At 43.9% G+C, this 22,086-nt stretch overlaps 1 protein-coding gene across 1 annotated transcript in view; it reads left to right on the top strand.

Annotated features, from left to right (window-relative positions):
• Positions 1-436: 436 nt before the first annotated feature.
• The window catches only part of LOC140728040 (uncharacterized), a 42,453-nt gene continuing 20,803 nt past the window's right edge, over positions 437-22,086 (top strand). The window contains exons 1-2 of the mRNA XM_073046164.1: positions 437-665; positions 13,841-13,937. Of these exons, the coding sequence (XP_072902265.1) occupies positions 553-665; positions 13,841-13,937 (210 nt within the window). The 5' untranslated portion in view covers positions 437-552. The remainder of the gene's footprint in view (positions 666-13,840; positions 13,938-22,086) is intronic.

Raw genomic sequence — 22,086 nt, 5'->3', positions numbered from 1 at the left:
AGTGCAAAAAAAAGCCTCAGTGGATCAGTCTAAAATTGTGCAGAGTAAATTTGGGGTTCAGTGAAAGGGAAGCTGACACATTAGGATTACCGTTAATCATGCAACCTGACAAAAATATATATCACCACTGAATAAGGAATTCTGGTTTCTGTTGTCATTTACCAAAACTCTGCAGTCAGGACTTTCACACAACAGGAGTTGTGTGGGGAGAGCTACCATCCCACAGAGGGGAACACCACTTGGTTGTAGGAAGTTCAGCAGATGTTCATTCAGAAGTTAAGTATATGATCATAATTCCTCAAACAAAGAAGTGAAGCTAACAAAAGTGCTTTCATACAAGCAGAAGTGAAATTGCATGGCCAGTCCCGTGGTAATGACGTCTGGGAGACCTGGTGAAAAAGGAAGAGTGGGGGTGAGGGCTACCAGATCAGCAAGAGACACAGTCGTGGCAAGGTATTCTGACCTGAAAGAAGTAAGACCAAGGCCAGCAGTGTCTAGCAAGATTCCAGTGTTTGGTGGGAATTAGCAGCGATTATCTGTCATTTTGCAAATATGTCCCAGTGTCCAAAAGGAGGAGCTGTGATCCAGCATAAGATAGTGGATGGCAGACATCACTACAAGATTCGAGAGGTCCTACAGTGCAAGGGCATATGTTTCCCTTTCAGGTAAATCATTTGTTAAATCATTAGAAGCATGAGGCAAAGGGTCAGTTATGTTAATTTGCAATTTTTTCTAAGTAAAATTTACAAGAAATGTCTTTACTGGCAATTGGTTTATTATTATCATATATACCAAGATAAATGAAAAAAGTGGTTTGCCTACGCTCCAGAAATATTATTCCATACTTATGTACATCAAGGTAGTACAAAAGGAATAGAGAATGGAGAATACCAGTCACAGAGAAACTGCAATGCTGAGAGAAAAATAAAGTACAAAGGCCATGGCAAGGTAGATTGGGAGATAAAGAGTACAGCATCACAGTTCTATTGTTCAAGAGTCTATAATAACGATACATAGAAGGTGTCCTTGCAAATCATATAAACTATCAATCATATAAATATAATTGTGAGGAAATCACGACAGTGCCTCTGCTTCCTCAGTAGTCTGCAGAGATTTGGCATGTTGCCAAAAACCTTGACAAACTTCTAGAGACATGGCTCAAAGACTGGTGTGGGAGAAGTGGGTTTTGCTTCTTGGGACACTGGCACCAGTACTGGGACAGGAGAGAACTGTTCCGGAGGGACGGGCTTCACCTGAACCAGGCTGGGGTTAGTGTCCTGGCGAATCATATAACTAGGGCTGCAGAGAGGTCTTTAAACTAACTAGTGGGGGGGTGGGGGGAGGATTCTAGAGAGCAAATAATTAAAAAGACAATGGAGAAGGTAATGGATGTAGGTAAAAGTGGAGGAATAAAAAGACAGAGTGTGTCAGGAGGGGAAAGAATGTACGGTGATAAGTGTAAAGTTGTACAAAAGGAAAAGGTAGGAAATAAGTGTCAAACATATTTGAAAGTCCTTTATTTGAATGCACGTAGTATTAGGAATAAAATTGATGAGTTGACAGTACAAATAATTACGTATGGTTATGATATTGTGGCAATTACGGAAACATGGCTGCAGGGTGACCAGGACTGGGAATTAAACATACAAGGGTATTCGACAATTAGGAGAGACAGGCAAGAAGGAAAAGGAGGTGGGGTGGCTATGTTAATAAAGCAAGAAATCACTGCAATAAAGCGAAATGATATTGGCTCAAAGGATCAGGATAACGAAACAATTTGGGTAGAAATAAGAAATAGTAAAGGGGAAAAAAGCAGTGGTGGGAGTAGTCTGTAGGCCTCCAAACAGCTGTAACTCAGTTGGTCATAGCATAAATCAGGAAATAGTTGGGGCTTGTAATAAGGGAACAGCTATAATTATGGGGGATTTTAACTTTCATATTGACTGGACTAATCAAGTCGGACACGGCAGCCTTGAAGAAGAGTTTATTGAGTGTATTCGGGATGGGTTCCTTGAACAATACGTTACTGAGCCGACAAGGGGGCAAGCAGTCTTAGATCTGGTCCTGTGTAATGAGACAGGACTAATAAAAAAATGTCCTAGTAAAGGATCCCCTTGGAAAGAGTGACCATAACATGGTCGAATTCCATATTCAATTAGAGAATGAGAGGGTTGGATCTCAAACAAGCGTACTGAGCTTAAATAAAGGAGACTATGATGGTATGACAGCGGAATTGCTTAAGATGGATTGGGAAAATAGATTAAAGGGTAGATTGGTACTTGATCAGTGGTGTATATTTAAGGAGTTATTTTACAACTATCAAGAAAAATATATTCCACTGAAGAAAAAAGGGTGTAAAAGAAAAAATAGTTATCCGTGGCTAAGTAAAGAAATAAAGCAAAGTATACGACTAAAAAGAAAGTTATATAAGGTAGCTAAATCTAGTGGGAAGATTGAAGATTGAGAAGCTTTTAAAGATCAGCAGCAAATAACAAAAAGATTGATTAAGAAGGGGAAGATAGATTATGAAAGTAAATTGGTGAAAAACATAAAAGCAGATAGTAAGAATTTTTATAGTTACATAAAAAGAAAAAGGGTGGCTAAAGTAACTGTTGGTCCCCTAGAAGATGAGACCGGGAAATTAATGGTAGGGGACATGGAGATGGTGGAAACGCTGAACAAATATTTTGTATCAGTTTTTACAGTAGAGGACACTCAAAATATCCCAACACTGGATAAACAGGGGGCTCTAGGGGGAAGAGAAGCTAACTACGATTCAAATCACAAAGGAAATGGTACTTGATAAATTAATGGGACTGAAGGTAGATAAATCCCCTGGACCGGATGGCTTGCATCCTAGGGTCTTAAGGGAAGTGACGGTCGGGATTGTGGATGCATTAGTGATAATTTTTCAAAACTCGCTGGACTCGGCAATGGTCCCGGCAGATTGGAAAAATGCTAATGTAACTCCTTTGTTTAAAAAGGGCAATAGACAGAAGGCTGGGAATTATAGGCCAGTTAGCCTAACATCTGTGGTTGACAAAATGTTGGAATCGATAATTAAGGAAACAGTAACAGGACATTTGGATAAACATAGCTTATGTTGGAGGAGTATAGGAAACTGATACAGGACTTTGTGATATGGTGCAACTCAAACTACCTGCGTCTCAATATCACCAAGACCAAGGAGATGGTGGTGGACTTTAGGAGATCTAGGCCTCATATGGAGCCAGTGATCATTAATGGAGAATGTGTGGAGCAGGTTAAGACCTACAAGTATCTGGGAGTACAGTTAGACGAGAAGCTAGACTGGACTGCCAACACAGATGCCTTGTGCAGGAAGGCACAGAGTCGAATGTACTTCCTAAGAAGGTTGGCGTCATTCAATGTCTGTAGTGAGATGCTGAAGATGTTCTATAGGTCAGTTGTGGAGAGCGCCCTCTTCTTTGTGGTGGCGTGTTGGGGAGGAAGCATTAAGAAGAGGGACGCCTCACGTCTTAATAAGCTGGTAAGGAAGGCGGGCTCTGTCGTGGGCAAAGTACTGGAGAGTTTAACATCGGTAGCTGAGCGAAGGGCGCTGAGTAGGCTACGGTCAATTATGGATAACTCTGAACATCCTCTACATAGCACCATCCAGAGACAGAGAAGCAGTTTCAGCGACAGGTTACTATCGATGCAATGCTCCTCAGACAGGATGAAGAGGTCAATACTCCCCAATGCCATTAGGCTTTACAATTCTACCGCCAGGACTTAAGAACTTTTTAAAGCTATTATTAATGCTTTTTGAGATGGTGATTTAGATGCATATCATATTTTTTTTTACTGAGTTAAGTATTGTATGTAATTAGTTTTGCTACAACAAGTGTATGGGACATTGGAAAAAAAGTTGAATTTCCCCATGGGGATGAATAAAGTATCTATCTATCTATCTATCTATCTATCTATCTATCTATCTATCTATCTATCTATCTATCTATCTATCTATCTAATAGGACAAAGTCATCATGGCTTTACAAAAGGGAAGTCATGTTTGACAAATTTGTTGGAGTTCTTTGAGGACATAACATATAGGGTAGATAAAGGGGAATCAGTGGATGTGGTGTATTTGGACTTCCAAAAGGCATTTGACAAGGTGCCACACCAAAGATTATTACTTAAAGTAAAAAATCATGGGATTGGGGATAATATTCTGGCATGGGTGGAGGATTGGCTTTCTAACAGAAAACAGAGAGTTGGGATAAATGGTTTATTCTCAGACTGGCAGTTGGTGACTAGTGGTGTTCCGCAGGGGTCGGTGTTGGGACCCCAACTCTTTACAATCTATATTAATGATTTGGAGAAAGGGACTAAGTGCAACGTATCGAAGTTTGCTGATGACACAAAGATGGGAGGGAATGTAATGAGTGCAGAGGACATTGAAACCCTGCAGGGGGACATAGATAGGCTGAGTTATTGGGCAGACATTTGGCAGATGAAATATAATACTGACAAGTGTGAGGTCTTGCACTTTGGCAGGAAAAATAATAGAGCAAGTTATTATCTAAATGGAGAGAAACTGGAAAGTGCTTCTGTGCAAAGGGATCTGGGGGTCCTGGTGCAGGAAACACAAAAAGTTAGTATGCAAGTGCAGCAGGTGGTCAAGAAGGCCAATGGAATGCTGGCTTTTATTGCTGGGGGATGGGGTATAAGAACAGGGAGGTCTTACTGCAGTTGTACTGGGTATTGGTGAGACCACACCTGGAGTACTGCGTGCATTTCTGGTGTCCATATTTAAGAAAGGATATACTGGCTCTCGAGGCAGTGCAGAGAAGGTTCACTAGGTTAATTCTGGGGATGGGTGGGTTGATGTATGATGAGAGGTTGAGGAGATTGGGACTCTACTCATTGGAGTTCCGAAGAATGAGAGGCAATCTTATTGAAACATATAAGATTGTGAAGGGGCTTGATCGGGTGGATGCGGGGAGAATGTTCCCAATGATGGGTGAAACTAGGACTAGGGGGCATAATCTTAAAATAAGGGGATGCCGTTCCAGGACTGAGATGCGGAGAAATTTCTTCACTCAGAGGGTAGTGGGGCTGTGGAATTTACTGCCCCAGAGAGCTGTGGAAGCTACTACACTCAATAAATTCAAAACGGAGATAGACATTTTCCTGGATAAAAATGGTATTAGGGGATACAGTGAGCGAGCAGGTAAGTGGACATGAGGCTAGGTTTAGATCAGCCATGTGATCTCCTGGACCAGTTTTCGATAGCCTGGATGGGTCGGAGAGGAATTTTCCAGATTTTTTCTCCTCAATTGGCAACTCGGTTTTTTTTCCCCGGGTGATCACATGGGTTTGGGCGGGATGAATAATAAAATAAAATGGGCGGCATGGTGCCCTGTTGGTTGGCACTGTTGCCTTGTGGGATTCGGTGAAAACTAGAGTTAAGATTGGATCAGCCATGATCTTGTTGAATGGCGGAGCAGGCTTGAGGGGCCGATTGGCCTACTCCTGCTCCTATCTCTTATGTTATATTCTTATGTATGTGTTGGGAAGTGTGCTGCCTGGCTGCATTATGGTCTAGTGGGGGAACACCAATGTCTTTGAGCAGAAAATCCTACAAAAGGTAGGGAATTCGGCCCAATACCTCACAGGTCAAACCAACCCAACCACTGAGTATATCTACATGAAATACTGCCCTAGAAGTGCAATATCCATCATCAAAGATCCGTACCACTCAGGCCATGCTCTTTTCTCATTGCTGCCATCAGGTAGAAGGTACAGGAGCCTCAGGACTTGCACCCCCAGGCTCAAGAACAGTTGCTACTCCTCAACCATCAGGCTCTTGAACAAAAGGGGATAACTGCACCCACTTAAGGACTCTTTTATCTTGTAATTTCATGCTTGTTATTTATTGCTTTTTTAATATCTGCATTTGCACAGTTTGTTTACAGTTTACTGCTCTTGCTGTTTACAGTTACCGTTCTATAGATTTGCCAAGTATGCCTGCAGAAAGAGAATCTCAGGGCTGTATGCAGTGACATGTGTAATAAATTTTACTTCGAACTTTGTCCTTGAGTTTGATGTTTCATGCTGTCAAACGTTTGTATCTTTTGCTTCATTGGGTTGGGGCTGAGGGGGGAATGATTACTCTAGCATTGTATACTTGCTTTTAAAAATTAGATAACTTGAAATAGACAAGTACTCACACTACCTGAACTGGTTAAACTGGGCACATGACCCTTAATTAAAACTTGCTATTGTACAGTGTATGTGGTCATTGTAGTACCATTCAGCAGGCTCCTGTTGAATGACTCAAAGTTGGGTCAGCCACTGGAAGGAGGGTTTTAACAGTGTTGCCAAGGATAGATCTGCACTATTTAAAGATGAAGTCTCTTCTCATCCTTCCTGAGTACAGCAGTACTTACAAGTTCTAGGGTTGGCTCTGTCAGGTGTTAAACTTGTTACCTCCCTTTGCCAAGGGTGCTTCTGTGGGAATGACCCAGGGAGTGGGGAGTCTGAAGGGCGACAGAGGGCAGAGATGTGTGGCAGCGCTGCCGTTGCTGGTTCAATCTCTCTCATCAATGTCTCAGCCTGTCCATCATTCCTAGCAACACTGGCTGATGTTAGCTGTAGTATCCAGTCTTCAGCACTCCTGCAGTAGCTCTCTGCTTGGGGAGAGATTTCTTCAAGCAGAGGCCCCAGGCCCACGCTGTGGTTCATGGAGTACCCATGGCATCATTGGCACAGTTTGTGCATCCTGCACTACAGGGTAGCAGCTTTCTCCGTTTGCTGCTGCTTTACATGGAACAGATGGCTTTGTGCCAGCATCATATTCCCAGGCAGAATGCCACACTTCAGTCTCTGTGCTAGTCCATGCTTCCAGTGAGGAAGCCAGCACTGGGTCAAATGGGATCACTGACAGGAAAAGGACAATTTTGGGGAGGGGTTCCTTCCTTCACATGTGCTGAAGGAAAAAAAACAAAGACCCCCAGCAATCCCTGCCAAAATATCGAGGCCACGCAACAATTCCGAATGAGTCATCTTTGGTGCAGTGCTGGGGCACCATTGCTGAATAAACAAATGATCCTTAAAACCAGTCCCTGTAAATTTGGCAAAACCCTACATTCTGTATGCAACCCATAGATCAGAGACTCTATAGGCATAATGGCTGAGGATGAATCTCAGCAAAGACCCTTTCTCCTCTGTAGCATAATGACTGAGGACAAATCTCAACAAAGACCATATCTCCAGTTTCTCACTGCCACTCTGGCAGTGTCACCAATTCCTTGTCCTTCTGCCATATCCTTTGTGTTAGGGGTACTTTACAGCTGAATGAGGCCCAGGACACCACCCTAATCCACCTTTACCTCTGTAAATAAATCCAACTCATGGCATCAGTGATGAACAAAGGGCCAATTAGCTCTCAGATGTAGACTCAGGCTGTAAAGAAAACTCAATGAATCCTCATGAACGTTGTCCAAGAAAAGCACCATTGTGATATCAGTCTGCAGTGTTACACCTCATTTATAACATTTACAATTGGCACACAGCTTTCTTTACACTCATTGAACCATTAATTCAATTCATTTCTTACAATGGGAAAACACCACTAAAGTTTGTCTTTAAGCAATCTACACATGAAATGCTTGCAAAGTTATTGCACATGGCCTAGCTCCTCAGTGCCTCATGCTAGAAGGACCCTAAAGTGCCGTCCTTCTCCACAAAGCCTCTGCATTGTCAGCACCAAGCTTCAGTGCATTCCTTGGCACAAATCCCTGCTACCTGAAGTATGTCAGTTGGCAGTATTCCCTGATGGACATCCCACTGTCCTGGAAGACCAGGAAGTTTTGCGTTGAGTAAAGGGTGTCTTTCATCGAGCTGATGATCTTCCAGCAGCTCTTGATATCTGTGTCGATGTGAGTTTCTGGGAAAGATGCATAGTTCAATAAGTCTCATTTTACACTGCTGCTCAGGATGAACCATTGCAAGGCAACAATTATACCAGTAAACAAGAAGAGCAGGGTGAGCTGCCTAACAACTAACATCCAGTAGCACTCACATCTGTGGTGATAAAATGCTTTGAGAGATTGGTTCTGGCTAGAATTAACTCCTCTCTCAGCAAGGACCAGAACCCACTGTGATTTGCCTATCACAACAATAGGGCTATGGCAGATGAAATCTCAATGGCTCTTCACGTGGCTTCTGATCATCTGGACAATACAAATTCCTTTGTCAGTATGTTCTTTATTGGCTACAGCTCAGTGTTTTAACACCATCATTCCTATAGCCCTGATGAAAAAGTTCCAGATCCTGGGCCTCTGTACCTCCCTCTGAAACTGGATAGTTGACTTCCTAAACAGAAGACACAATCTGTGCCGAATGGAAACAACATCTCCACCTCACTGACAATCCACACTGGTACATCTCAGGGGTGTGTGCTTATCCCACTGCTCTACTCTTTCTACACCCATGACTGTGTGACTAGGCACCACTCAAATGATATCTATAAATTTGCTGATGATATTGTTGGCAGAATTACAGATGATGATGAGAGGCATACAAGAGCCAGAGCAAGAGCTGGTTGAGTGGTGTCACAGCAACAACCTTGCACTTAATGTCAGTAAGACCAAAGAACTAATTGTGAACTTCAGGAAGGGTAAGATGAGGAAACACACACCAGACCTCATAGAGGGATCAGAAGTGGAGAGAATGAGCAGTTTCCAGTTCCTGGGTGTCAATGTCTCTGAGGATCTAACCCAAACCCAACATATTGATACAGCTACAAAGAAGGCATGACATTAGGACTTTGAGAATACTTCAAAATTTCTGCAGATGTGGAGAGCATTCTAACTGACTGCATCACCTGCATCACTGTTTATATTGGGGGGGGGGTGAGGGTGGCTACTACACAGGATTGAAGGAAACTGCAGAAAGACATAAACTTAGTCAGCTCTATCATACGTTCTAGCCTACGTAGTATCCAGGATATCTTCAAGGAGCGATGACTCAGAAAAGTGGTGCCCATCATTAAGGACCCCCTACCACCCAAGTCATGCCTTGTTCTCATTGTTACCAGCAGGAAGGAGTTACAGGAGCCTGAAGGTGCACACTCAGCAGTTTCTTCCCCTCTGCCATCTGATTTCACAATGGACATTAAACCCATGAGCACTGCCTCACTACTTTTTTATTTCTATTTATGAACTATTTAATTATTTAATAGATATTGTCCATATAGTCACTGTAATTCTTTTTTTCCTCTATAATTACGTATTACATTGTACTGCTAAAAAGTCAACACATTTCATGACATATGCAGTGCTGTTAAACCTGATTCTGAAGACACCTTGCATCATTTTTAGACCTTCTTTGTCTGTAAAGAGGTATGTAGGTAATTGTCTCTTCAATGCAACCATCTTGGGAGCAGCATGCATTGAGAATGATACTTCAAGTGAGCTAGAAGGGTCTGACTGGAAGCAAGCCACAAGGCCATGATGTGTGTTAATACATTCTGGTGATGAGGTTTTCTGACAGGTGGTTTTGGGAACCATGCCAAACATCCATTCGGTCCTTCTCCCACAGAGCCCTTAGGACATTCCATGAAGGACTGTTAGTGAGGCAATGTCCAATTAAATGGAACATTGAATAACAACCAGGCACCACCTGTCATATGCAGCATTGGGAACAGGTGGAGCTTCAGCTCAGTGTTTACAGTCTTGTTTCCAGAACAGTTTTATGCAGCCATGCACAAAATGACCGTCACAATAGAAGTGTAATTTGAAGTATTATTTCCAACACCGTTGTCTGGGGGCTTGTTGGATGTGATCCATCTTGAATCCTGGATGAACCTGAAGATGGCTTGGATAATTGACAGAAAAAATGAGCAGAAAATAGGTCACATTAACACCGTGTACCAGCATTGAAAGCACGTTCATACCGATGGCTGTGTACAAGCACTGAGAGCATGTTCATACCGATGGCCAAGTGTACAAGCACTGAGAGCATGTTCATACCGATGGCCAAGTGTACAAGCACTGAGAGCATGTTCATACCGATGGCCAAGTGTACCAGCACTGAGAGCACGTTCATACCGATGGCCAAGTGTACCAGCACTGAGAGCACGTTTATACCGATGGCTGTGTACCAGCACTGAGAGCATGTTCATACCGATGGCCAAATGTACCAGCACTGAGAGCACGTTCATACTGATGGCCAAGTGTACAAGTACTGAGAGCATGTTCATACCGATGGCCAAGTGTACCAGCACTGAGGGCACGTTCATACCGATGGCTGTGTACCAGCACTGAGAGCATGTTCATACCGATGGCCAAGTGTACCAGCACTGAGAGCACGTTCAAACCGATGGATAAGTGTACCAGCACTGAGAGCACGTTCATACCGATGGCTGTGTACCAGCACTGAGAGCACGTTCATACCGATGGCTGTGTACCAGCACTGAGAGCATGTTCATACCGATGGCCAAATGTACCAGCACTGAGAGCACGTTCATACTGATGGCCAAGTGTACAAGTACTGAGAGCATGTTCATACCGATGGCCAAGTGTACCAGCACTGAGGGCACGTTCATACCGATGGCTGTGTACCAGCACTGAGAGCATGTTCATACCGATGGCCAAGTGTACCAGCACTGAGAGCACGTTCATACCGATGGCCAAGTGTACCAGCACTGAGAGCACGTTCATACCGATGGCCAAGTGTACCAGCACTGAGAGCACGTTCATACCGATGGCCAAGTGTACCAGCACTGAGGGCACGTTCATACCGATGGCTGTGTACCAGCACTGAGAGCATGTTCATACTGATGGCCAAGTGTACCAGCACTGAGAGCACATTCATACCGATGGCCAAGTGTACCAGCACTGAGAGCACGTTCATACCGATGGCCAAGTGTACTAGCACTGAGAGCACGTTCATACCGATGGCCAAGTGTACCAGCACTGAGAGCACGTTCATACCGATGGCCAAGTGTACCAGCACTGAGGGCACGTTCATACCGATGGCTGTGTACCAGCACTGAGAGCATGTTCATACTGATGGCCAAGTGTACCAGCACTGAGAGCACATTCATACCGATGGCCAAGTGTACCAGCACTGAGAGCATGTTCATACCGATGGCCAAGTGTACCAGCACTGAGAGCACGTTCATACCGATGGCTGTGTACCAGCACTGAGAGCATGTTCATACCGATGGCCAAGTGTACCAGCACTGAGAGCACGTTCATACCGATGGCCAAGTGTACCAGCACTGAGAGCACGTTCATACCGATGGCCAAGTGTACCAGCACTGAGAGCATGTTCATACCGATAGCTGTGTACCAGCACTGAGTGCATGTTCAAACCAATGGCCAAGTCGAGCAGAAACAGAGGTGATGGTGTCCCTGAGCAGTGCAATGTTGTTGGAGATTTTCCAGCTAGAAATAGGAGCTGTACCCTTCGGCTGGGCTGGTCCGGGCCATCCATTTCACAGAGCCAAGTCCAACTCGGTCCATAAGCTGTTGCTTTATTCAAACAAAAGACATGGATCCAGTCAGCTCCTCCAGGGTCAGGTGCTGATTCAGATTATCTGGGAGGCTGTGCAGTCTGTGGCCTTTAAGAAAGCACATCTCATCTTGAATTGGAAGATGATTTGTGAGGATTCTGAGGAGAAGAATTATTCTTGTTCAGAGTTCTCCCCTCACACTCACCAATGCAGAGCACACTTTTTTAAAATTAATCAAAGTATACTGTACAAGAATAAAAGCAGAACAGGTGTTTCTTTATATCCTCAGGAACGGAATGCAAGTTAAGAGCAATTGTGATCAATAAAGAGGATCAAATCTGGTGTAATATGTGCCTTTAATGTGGCAGGAGCACTAGCTGAGGGGAGAAAGATCAGAGTTGCAATAGATGAGTGTTAACAATATTATAATTGTGTCCGTGTTTTGAAGTCATAGAGCCACTGAATAAGACAACGGGAAAACAGCATTCAACCAAACTGCCCATGCCAACCATGACGCCCTTCCAAGCTAATCCAATTTGCCTGTATTTGGGCCAAAATCTAAACATTTCCTTTTAAGTGTTGTTATTGTACCTGGCTCAACAACTTCCTCTTATTTGGCGTTATTGAATGGCGTCATTCAATGTCTGTAGTGAGATGCTGAAGATGTTCTATAGGTCAGTTGTGGAGAGCGCCCTCTTCTTTGTGGTGGCGTGTTGGGGAGGAAGCATTAAGAAGAGGGACGCCTCACGTCTTAATAAGCTGGTAAGGAAGGCGGGCTCTGTCGTGGGCAAAGTACTGGAGAGTTTAACATCGGTAGCTGAGCGAAGGGCGCTGAGTAGGCTACGGTCAATTATGGAAAACTCTGAACATCCTCTACATAGCACCATCCAGAGACAGAGAAGCAGTTTCAGTGACAGGTTACTATTGATGCAATGCTCCTCAGACAGGATGAAGAGGTCAATACTCCCCAATGCCATTAGGCTTTACAATTCAACCGCCAGGACTTAAGAACCTTTTAAAAGCTATTATTAATGCTTTTTGAGATAGTGATTTAGATGCATATCATATTTTTTACTGAGTTAAGTATTGTATGTAATTAGTTTTGCTACAACAAGTGTATGGGACATTGGAAAAAAAGTTGAATTTCCCCATGGGGATGAATAAAGTATCTATCTATCTATCTATCTATCTATCTATCTATCTATCTATCTATCTATCTATCTATCTATCTATCTATCTATCTATCTATCTATCTATCTATCTATCTATTTCATATATCTTCTGGATGAATAGATTGTTCCTCAGGTCTATTTTAAGTCTTTCTCTTCAAACCTTAAACTTGCAGTATGTTATTCAGTTGTTGATTTCTTTTCCCCTTGGAAAAAGAATGTGTACATTCACTCTATCTATTCTCATACTCATAATGGATTTTTGTATTTCCATAACGCCACCGCTTAGTCTCCTTAACCTCAGTGAATAAACTTCCTGGCCTGCCCAACTCAGGCCTTGAATCCTGCTAATATTCTTATTTTTGCACTCTTTCCTTCTTATAAAATAGTTCCAAAACTGAACAAAATAGTCCAGGAGTAGTATTATACAACTGCAACATAACGTCCCAACTCCTGTACTCAATGCCCTGATTGATGAGAAAGAGAAGAAACTAAACACACTAAGGAAACAATTTGTAGGATAAACTGAGAAATTGTCATCTATAAGGACCATCAATGTGTAAAATACAACACAGCTGATTTGTTAATTGTTTGCTTTTTTACACTGAGAGTCAGGAGAGAGCATAAAGTTCACATCCAGTTCTGCAATGGGGCAACTTGCACTTGGGGGCATGTCTATGGGACAGTCTTATCCTGGCAGAACCTTTCAAATATGCAGTTTATTCCTGAAGCATTGTTGGCAAACACACAGTGCTAAAGGCTGCATTCACCAAAAGCAGAGCCCGCATAATCATCCTGTCCCACCTAACAGCAACTCTCACACGACTATCTCCTTCCCCAGCCGTCAGTTAGCCCCAGCCGAGGGCAATGATTTCCATCACCTTCCTGACTCCCAGCTCCCAACACACCAGTGGGTACAGTATAATGTCTTCTCGATAATATACCCTACATCCCAGTGAGTTTAGGGACGTGGTTACTCAAGCTACTACAGACATCAGCATTCCACAGGTCTGTTAATTACATCCATCTCATTTCACAGTCTAGTCCTCGCAGGGATCAGTGGGCTGAGCACGTATACTATACTGCAAATTAATTTGTTAAGCATTTCCTGTGCATAAATCTGTTCTGAAGGTATCATTTTGACATTGCTGAAATATGAATCTGGTAGTACTGTGTGCTCATATTCCAGGAGAGGTGATCACTTGCTGCAGGTGAATGAAAAGGATGTGTCTGAGTTCCCACCCGAGACCCTGGCTGAGCTACTGAGAGAGACATGCACACTGATGGTGAGTTATGGAGAGAGTGAGAGGGAAATCCACACTGATGGGTTATTCTGGAGAGAGTGAGGGAAATCCACACTGATGGGTTATTCTGGAGAGACTGGGAGAGAAATCCTCACTGATGGTGAGTTATGGAGCGAGTGAGAGGGAAATCCACACTGATGGGTTATTCTGGAGAGAGTGAGGGAAATCCACACTGATGGGTTATTCTGGAGAGAGACTGGGAGAGAAATCCACACTGATGGTGAGTTATGGAGAGAGTGAGAGGGAAATCCCCACTGATGGGTTATTCTGGAGAGAGTGAGGGAAATCCACACTGATGGGTTATTCTGGAGAGAGACTGGGAGAGAAATCCACACTGATGGTGAGTTATGGAGAGAGTGAGAGGGAAATCCACACTGATGGGTTATTCTGGAGAGAGTGAGGGAAATCCACACTGATGGGTTATTCTGGAGAGAGACTGGGAGAGAAATCCACACTGATGGTGAGTTATGGAGAGAGACTGAGAGAGAAATCCAGACTGATGGTGAGTTATGGAGAGAGACTGAGAGAGAAATCCTCACTGATGGTGAGTTATGGAGAGAGTGAGAGGGAAATCCACACTGATGGGCTGATGGGTTATTCTGGAGAGACACTGAGAGAGAAATCCAGACTGATGGTGAGTTATGGAGAGACAGAGACAGAAATCCAGACTGATGGTGAGTTATGGAGAGAGACAGAGAGAAATCCACACTGATGGCGAGTTATAGAAATAGAAATAGAACAATACAGCTCAATACAGGCCCTTAGGCCCACAATGTTGTGCCAACCCTTAAACCCTGCCTCACATATAACCTTCCACCTTAAATTCCTCCATATACCTGTCCAGTAGTCTCTTAAATTTCACTAGTGTATCTGCCTCCACCACTGACTCAGGCAGTGCATTCCATGCACCAACCACTCTCTGAGTAAAAAGTTTTCCTCTAATATCCTCCTTGAACTTTCCACCCCTTATCTTAAAGCATTGTCCCCTTGTACTGAGCAGTGGTACCCTGGGGAAGAGGTGCTGGCTGTCCACTCTATCTATTCCTCTTAATATATTGTATACCTCTATCATGTCTCCTCTCATCCTTCTTCTCTCCAGAGAGTAAAGCCTTAGCTCCATTAATCTTTGATTATAATGCATACTCTCTAAACCAGGCAGCATCCTGGTCAATCTCCTCTGTACCCTTTCCAATGCTTCCACATCCTTCCTATAGTGAAGCGACCAGAACTAAACACAGTACTCCAAGTGTGTCCTAACTAGAGTATTATAGATCTGCGTAATTACCCCACAACTCTTAAACTCTATCCCTTGACTTATGAAAGCTAATGCCCCATAAGCTTTCTTAACTACCCTATCTACCTGTGAGGCAACTTTCAGGGATCTGTGGACATGTACCCCCAGATCCTTCTGCTCCTCCACACTTCCAAGTATCTTGCCATTTACTTTGTACTCTGCCTTGGAGTTTGTCCTTCCAAAGTGTACCACCTCACACTTCTCTGGGTTGAAATCCATCTGCCACTTCTCAGCCCACTTCTGCATCCTATCAATGTCTCTCTGCAATCTTCGATAATCCTCAACACTATCCACAACACCACCAATCTTTGTGTTGTCTGTAAACTTGTCAACCCACCCTTCTAACCCCACATCCAAGTAGTTAATAAAAATCACGAAAAGAAGAGGTCCCAGAACCAACCCTTGTGGGTCACCACTAGTCACAACCCTCCAATCCGAATGTACTCCCTCCACCATGACCCTCTGCTTTCTGCAGGCAAGCCAATTCTGAATCCACCTGGCCAAACTTCCCTGGATCCCATGCCTTCTGACTTTCTGACTAAGCCTACCATGTGGTACCTTGTCAAATGCCTTACTAAAATCCATGTAGATCACATCCACTGCATTACCCTCATCTATATGCCTGGTCACCTCCTCAAAGAACTCTATCAGGCTTGTTAGACATGATCTGCCCTTCACAAAGCCATGCTGACTGTCCCTGATCAGACCATGATTCTCTAAATGCCCATAGATTCTATCTCTAAGAATCTCTTCCAACAGCTTTCCCACCACAGACGTAAGGCTCACTAGTCTACAATTACCCGGACTATCCCTACTACCTTTTTTGAACAAGGGGATAACATTTGTTTCCCTCCAATCCTCCGGTACCATTCCCGTGGACAATGAGGACATAAAGATCCTAGCCAGAGGCTCAGCAATCTCTTTCCTCACCTTGTGGAGCAGCCTGGGGAATATTCCGTCGGTCCCTGGGGACTTATCCGTTCTAATGTATTTTAACAACTCCAACACCTCCTCTCCCTTAATATCAACATGCTCCAGAACATCAACCTCACTCATATTGTCCTCACCATCATCAAGTTCCCTCTCAAGTATTCAGTGAGGACCTCGCTCACTTCCATAGCCTCCAGGCATATCTTCCCACCTTTATCTCTAATCGGTCCTATCTTCACTCCTGTCAACCTTTTGTTCTTCACATAATTGAAGAATGCCTTGGGGTTTTTCTTTACCCTACTCGCCAAGGCCTTCTCATGCCCCTTTCTTGCTCTTCTCAGCCCCTTCTTAAGCTCCTTTCTTGCTACCCTATATTCCTCAATAGACTCATCTGATCCTTGCTTCCTAAACCTCACTAATTCTGCCTTCTTCCATCTGACTAGATTCTCCACCTCACTTGTCACCCATGGTTCCTTCACCCTACCATTCTTTATCTTCCTCACCGGGACAAATTTATCCCTAACATCCTGCAAGAGATCCCTAAACATTGACCACATGTCCATCGTGCATTTCCCTGCAAAAACATCATCCCAATTCACACCCGCAAGTTCTAGGCTTATTGACTCATAATTTGCCCTTCCCGAATTTAAAGTTTTCCTATCCTCTCTGATTCTATCCTTTTCCGTGATAATGCTAAAAGCCAGGGAGCGGTGGTCACTGTCCCCCAGATGCTCACCCACTGAGAGATTTGTGACCTGACCCAGTTCGTTACCTAATACTAGATCTAGTATGGCATTCCCCCTAGTCAGCCTGTCAACATACTGTGACAGGAATCCATCCTGGATGCACTTATCAGAATCTGCCCCGTCTAAACCATTGGAACTAATCAGGTGTCAATCAATATTAGGGAAGTTAAAGGCACCCATGATAACAACCCTGTTATTTTTGCACCTTTCCAAAATCTGCCTCCCAATCTGCTCCTCGCTATCTCTGCTACTACCAGAGGGTCTATAGAATACTCCCAATAGAGTAACTGCTCCCTTCCTCTTCCTGACTTCCACCCATACTGACTCTAAAAGAAGATCCTGCTACATTACCCACCCTTTCTGTAGCTGTAATAGTATCCCTGACCGGTAATGCCACCCCTCCTCTCCTTTCTCCCCCGTCTCTATCCCCTTTAAAGCCTGAAATCCAGGAATATTGAGAATCCATTCCTGCCCTGGTGCTAGCCAAGTCTCTATAATGGCCACTACGTTATAATTCCATGTATGTATCCAAGCTCTCAGATCATCACCTTTGGTCCTGATGCTTCTTGCATTGAAGTACGTGCACTTTAGCCCTTCTACCTTACTACCTTTACACCCTGTTTCTGTTTCTCTTTCCTCAAAGCCTCTTTATATGTTAGATCTGGCTTTACTCCATGCACTATACTTGCAACTCTCGCATGACCTTTATCCTCCTCCACCTCACTATCTGCTCTAACACTCTGGTTCCCCTCCCCTGCAAATCTAGTTTAAACCCCCTGGAGCAGCACTAGCAAACCTTCCCGCAAGGATGTTAGTCCCCCTCCCATTCAGGTGCAACCCATCCCATTGGAACAGGTCCCACCTTCCCTGGAACAAGGCCCAATTGTCCAGAAACATGAAGCCCTCCCTCCTGCACCAACTCCTTAGCCACGTATTTAGCTGCATTATCTTCCTATTTCTAGCCTCACTAGCACGTGGCATGGGTAGCAATCCTGAGATTGCAACCCTGGAGGTCCTGTGTTTCAACTTTGCACCTAACTCCCTAAATTCTCTTTGCAGGACCTCCTCCTCCTTCATATCCACGTCATTGGTCCCTACATGGACCATGACATTTGGCTGCTCACCCTCCCTCTTGAGAATATTGCGAACTCGACTTGAGATATCATGGACCCTGGCACCAGGGAAGTAACAGACCATCCAGGATTCTTGATCTCTGCCACAGAACCTCTTATCTGTCCCCTTAACTATCAAATCCCCTATCACTACTGCTCTTCTCTTTTCCCTCCTTCTCTTCTGAGCTGAGGGTCCAGTCTTGGTGCCAGAGACGCAACCACTGCAACTTGTCCCTGGTAGGTCGTCCCCACCAACAGTGTCCAAAATGGTATACTTATTATTGATGGGAATGACCACAGGGGTGCTCTGCTCATTCTCTCTATTCCCTTCCCTCTCCTGACAGTCACCCTGCTACCTGCCACCTGACTTTTAGGGGAGACTATCTCCCTGTAACTCCTGTTTATTTTTGCCTCTGCCTCACAAATGATCCGAAGTTCATCCAGCTCCAGCTCCAGTTCCCTAACTCAGTTTGTCAGGAGCTGCAGCTGGATGCACCTTTTGCAGGTGTAGTCATCAGGGACAATTGTGCTCGCCCTGACTTCCCACATACTGCAAACGAAGCACTTGACTGCCCTAACTGCTTCCTCCATTACCTACTCCTAAGTTAATTAGATTAATTAAAGGAGCTTACCCGGCCTTACCTCACTGGGAGCAAGCTCGTCCTCAGCCTCTGCTCACCGAAACCTCTCGAGCCAAAGCCTTCCTACTCTGTCTCCTGCTAATCCGTCACCCGCTCCGTTAATATGCTTGCTTTTTAAACTCTCCTGCTGTCTCACGGGCTGATTTTCACACGTTTGCGTAGTCGTGCACCGTTCAAACTGCCGAAGAAATGGAGACTGAGAGAGAAATTTACACTGATGGTGAGTTATGGAGAGAGATTGAGAGAGAAATCCTCACTGATTGTGAGTTATGGAGAGACAGTAAGAGAGAAATCCATACTGATGGTCAGTTATGTACAGAGACAGAGGGAAATCCACATTGATGGTGAGTTTTGGAGAAAGACAATCAAAGAGAAATATACACTAATGGTGAGTTATAGAGAGAGACTGAGAGAAATCCATGCTGATGGTGAGTTATAGAGAGAGACTGAAAGAAATCCACACTGATGGTGAGTCATAGAGATATGGAGAGAGAAGTCTACACTGATGGTGAGTTATGGAGGGAGACTGAGAGAGAAATCCACACAGATGATGAGTTATGGAGAGAGGCTGAGAGAGAAATCGACACTGTTGATGAGTTATGGAGAGACAGTAAGAGAGAAATCCATACTGATGGTGAGTTATGGAGACAGACAGAGAGATGGTCAGTTATGGAGAAAGGTTGAGAGAAATCCATACTGATGCTTAGTTATGGAGAGAGACTGAGAGAAATCTGCACTCATGGTGAGTTATTGACAGAGAATGAGAGAGAAGTCTACACTTGATGGTGAGTTATGGAGCGAAACTGAGGGTTTAATCCACACTGATGGTGAGTCATGGAGAGACAGAGAGAGTAATCTACACTGATGGGTAGTTATGGATAGACTGAGAGAGAAATCTACACCGATGATGAGTTATGGAGGGAGATTGAGAGAGAAATCCAGACGACAGTGAGGTTTGGAGCGAGATTGAGAGAGAAGTCCACACTGATGGGGAGTTGTGGGGAGAGACTGAGAGAGAAGGAGATGGGTGAGGAAGAGGGAGAGTGAGGAAATGACAGCACAAAAGTACAAAAGAATACAGAGAAATCCTTTCACTGCTGAGCAATATATGTACAGTATGTACCTAAGGAGAAGGGAGAAATAGAGGTGGTGACAGAGGATGGAAGGAGAATTCACATTGTTGGTCATTAGCAGAGGGATGAATAATATTTTGGGCTACTTATTTATTTTTGTAATCTACAGTAATTTTTATCTCTTGTACTCAACTGCCAGAAAAGAACAAATTTCAGAGTTGATGAACTTGTTTCTGATTCTGGTTCTTTGTCTATGCATTACTGAGATATTGAGCCCTGCAGGAGAGAGAGTCCACTGCTCGTTTGTTCTTGGGAGTGAGAGGGTGAGAGCACGAGGTGGGGGAGAGAGGGGGGGAGTGATAGAGGGTGGGAGTGAGAGAGAGAAATAGAGGAGGGAGAGAGTGGAGGGAGGGAGGTGAAGAAAGAGAGAGGATGGGAAAGAGGGAGAGAGAGAGGGGTTGAGAGTCAGAGGGAGGGGAGAGAGAGTACAAGAGAGACAGCAAGAGGGGGGAGATAGCAAGATAGGTAGCTTGATAGACATACAAATGGATGGATTGATAGATAGTCAGATGGTGATATAGATAGAAAGACAAGATGGATAGAGTGACAAACAGATAGACAGATAACAATCTGATATATATTTAGATAGACAGATAAATATATAGCTAGATATATAGACATATAGGCTGATAAATAGATAGACAGGAAGATAGATAGGTAGATAAACATTTTTGTAGATAGATAGATAGACAGACAGACAGATAGTTAGCTAGCTAGAAAGATAGTGAGACAGATAGAACCATTGGTAGCTAGATAGATAGGCAAATGGATAAATAGACAGATGTATGGATAGATAGATAGATAGATAGCTATATAGATAGAGTCACATGGATAGATTGACAGATAGATGGACTAGATACATAGATAGAAAGACAAGATAGACAGAGAAATAGACAGATTGGCAGCTAGTTAGTTAGATGGATAGACTGATAGCTAGCTAAATAGATAGAAAGACAAAGAGACAGATAAATAGAATTATAGGTAGAAAAATAGACAGATGGATGATGAAGGCAGCCTCTGGGTGTGCAGTCTCCAGCGTGTTGATGGTCTCTTACAGGTCCTTGAGAGTCAGGTCAGTATCAGCCTGCAGTCGAATGCAGTGTTGTGATGTTAACAGCCGTGAACTCCCTTGACACCCAGTAGGGTCTGCACAGCAGCACCAGGTGCTCTAGGTCTGGAGAACAAAAGGACTTGAGTGTACGCACATTCTGGGGGTCACACCAAGCATTGTTGACCATAAGGCATACCCCTCCTCCTTCACTCTTCGCAGTGAGGTTTTTCGACCTGTCTTCCCAGAACACAGAGGGCTCATTGGCATGATCCGGTATCTCCTCCGTCAGCCAGGTCTCCATGAAGCACAAACCGTTACATTCCTTTGTTTCCCGCTGATAGTAGGTTCTGGCTCTCAGTTTACACAGCTTTTATCCAGGGACTGAATGTTAGCCAGAAGTATGATTGAATTATAGGCAGTTAGATAGATAGACAGATGGATAGACTGACAGACAGATAGATAGGTAGAAAGACTAGATAGATAGATAAATAGACAGATCAACAGATGGGTAGATAGACAGACAGATAGATAGACAGAAACTATAAATAGGCATGCAGATAGACAGATAGATAAATAGATAGGAAGACTAAATAGATAGATCAATCCTCATAGAGGGATCAGAAGTGGAGAGAATGAGCAATTTCAAGTTCCTAGGTGTCAATATCTCTGAAGACCTAACCTGGTTGCAACATATTGATGTAGCTATAAAGAGGCAAATTTCATGACATCTGCCAGTGATAATAAACCCGATTCTGATTCTGACCAGGCCGGCTGTGATGCATCCAGTCAATACACTCTCCACTACACATCTATAGAATCTTGTCAAAGTTTGAGATGTCATACCAAATTGCTCAAACTTCTAAGGAAGTAGAGACACTGCTGTGCTTTCTTTACAATTGCACTTATGTGCTTGGCATAGGACAGGTTCTCCAAAACAATAATACCTAGGAATTTAAAGTTGCTAACCCTCTCCACCTCTGATCGTCTGACTGGCCCATGGACCTCTGGTTTCCCTCTCTTGAAGTCCTTTGGTCTTGCTGACATTGAGAGGTTGTTGTGATGACACCACTCAGCCACATTTTCAAATCTCCCTCCTGTATGCTGAATCATCACCACCTTTGACACAGCCCACAACTCTGGTGTCATCAGAAAACCTGAATATGGTATTGAAACTGTACTTAGCCACACAGTCATAGCTGTAAAGCAAGTAGAGCAGAGGGCTAA

The sequence above is a fragment of the Hemitrygon akajei genome, chromosome 5, assembly GCF_048418815.1.
Source record: "Hemitrygon akajei chromosome 5, sHemAka1.3, whole genome shotgun sequence".
Taxonomy (NCBI): domain Eukaryota; kingdom Metazoa; phylum Chordata; class Chondrichthyes; order Myliobatiformes; family Dasyatidae; genus Hemitrygon; species Hemitrygon akajei.
Note: the sequence above shows the minus strand (reverse complement) of the source record. Positions and strands in the feature narration are given on the sequence as shown.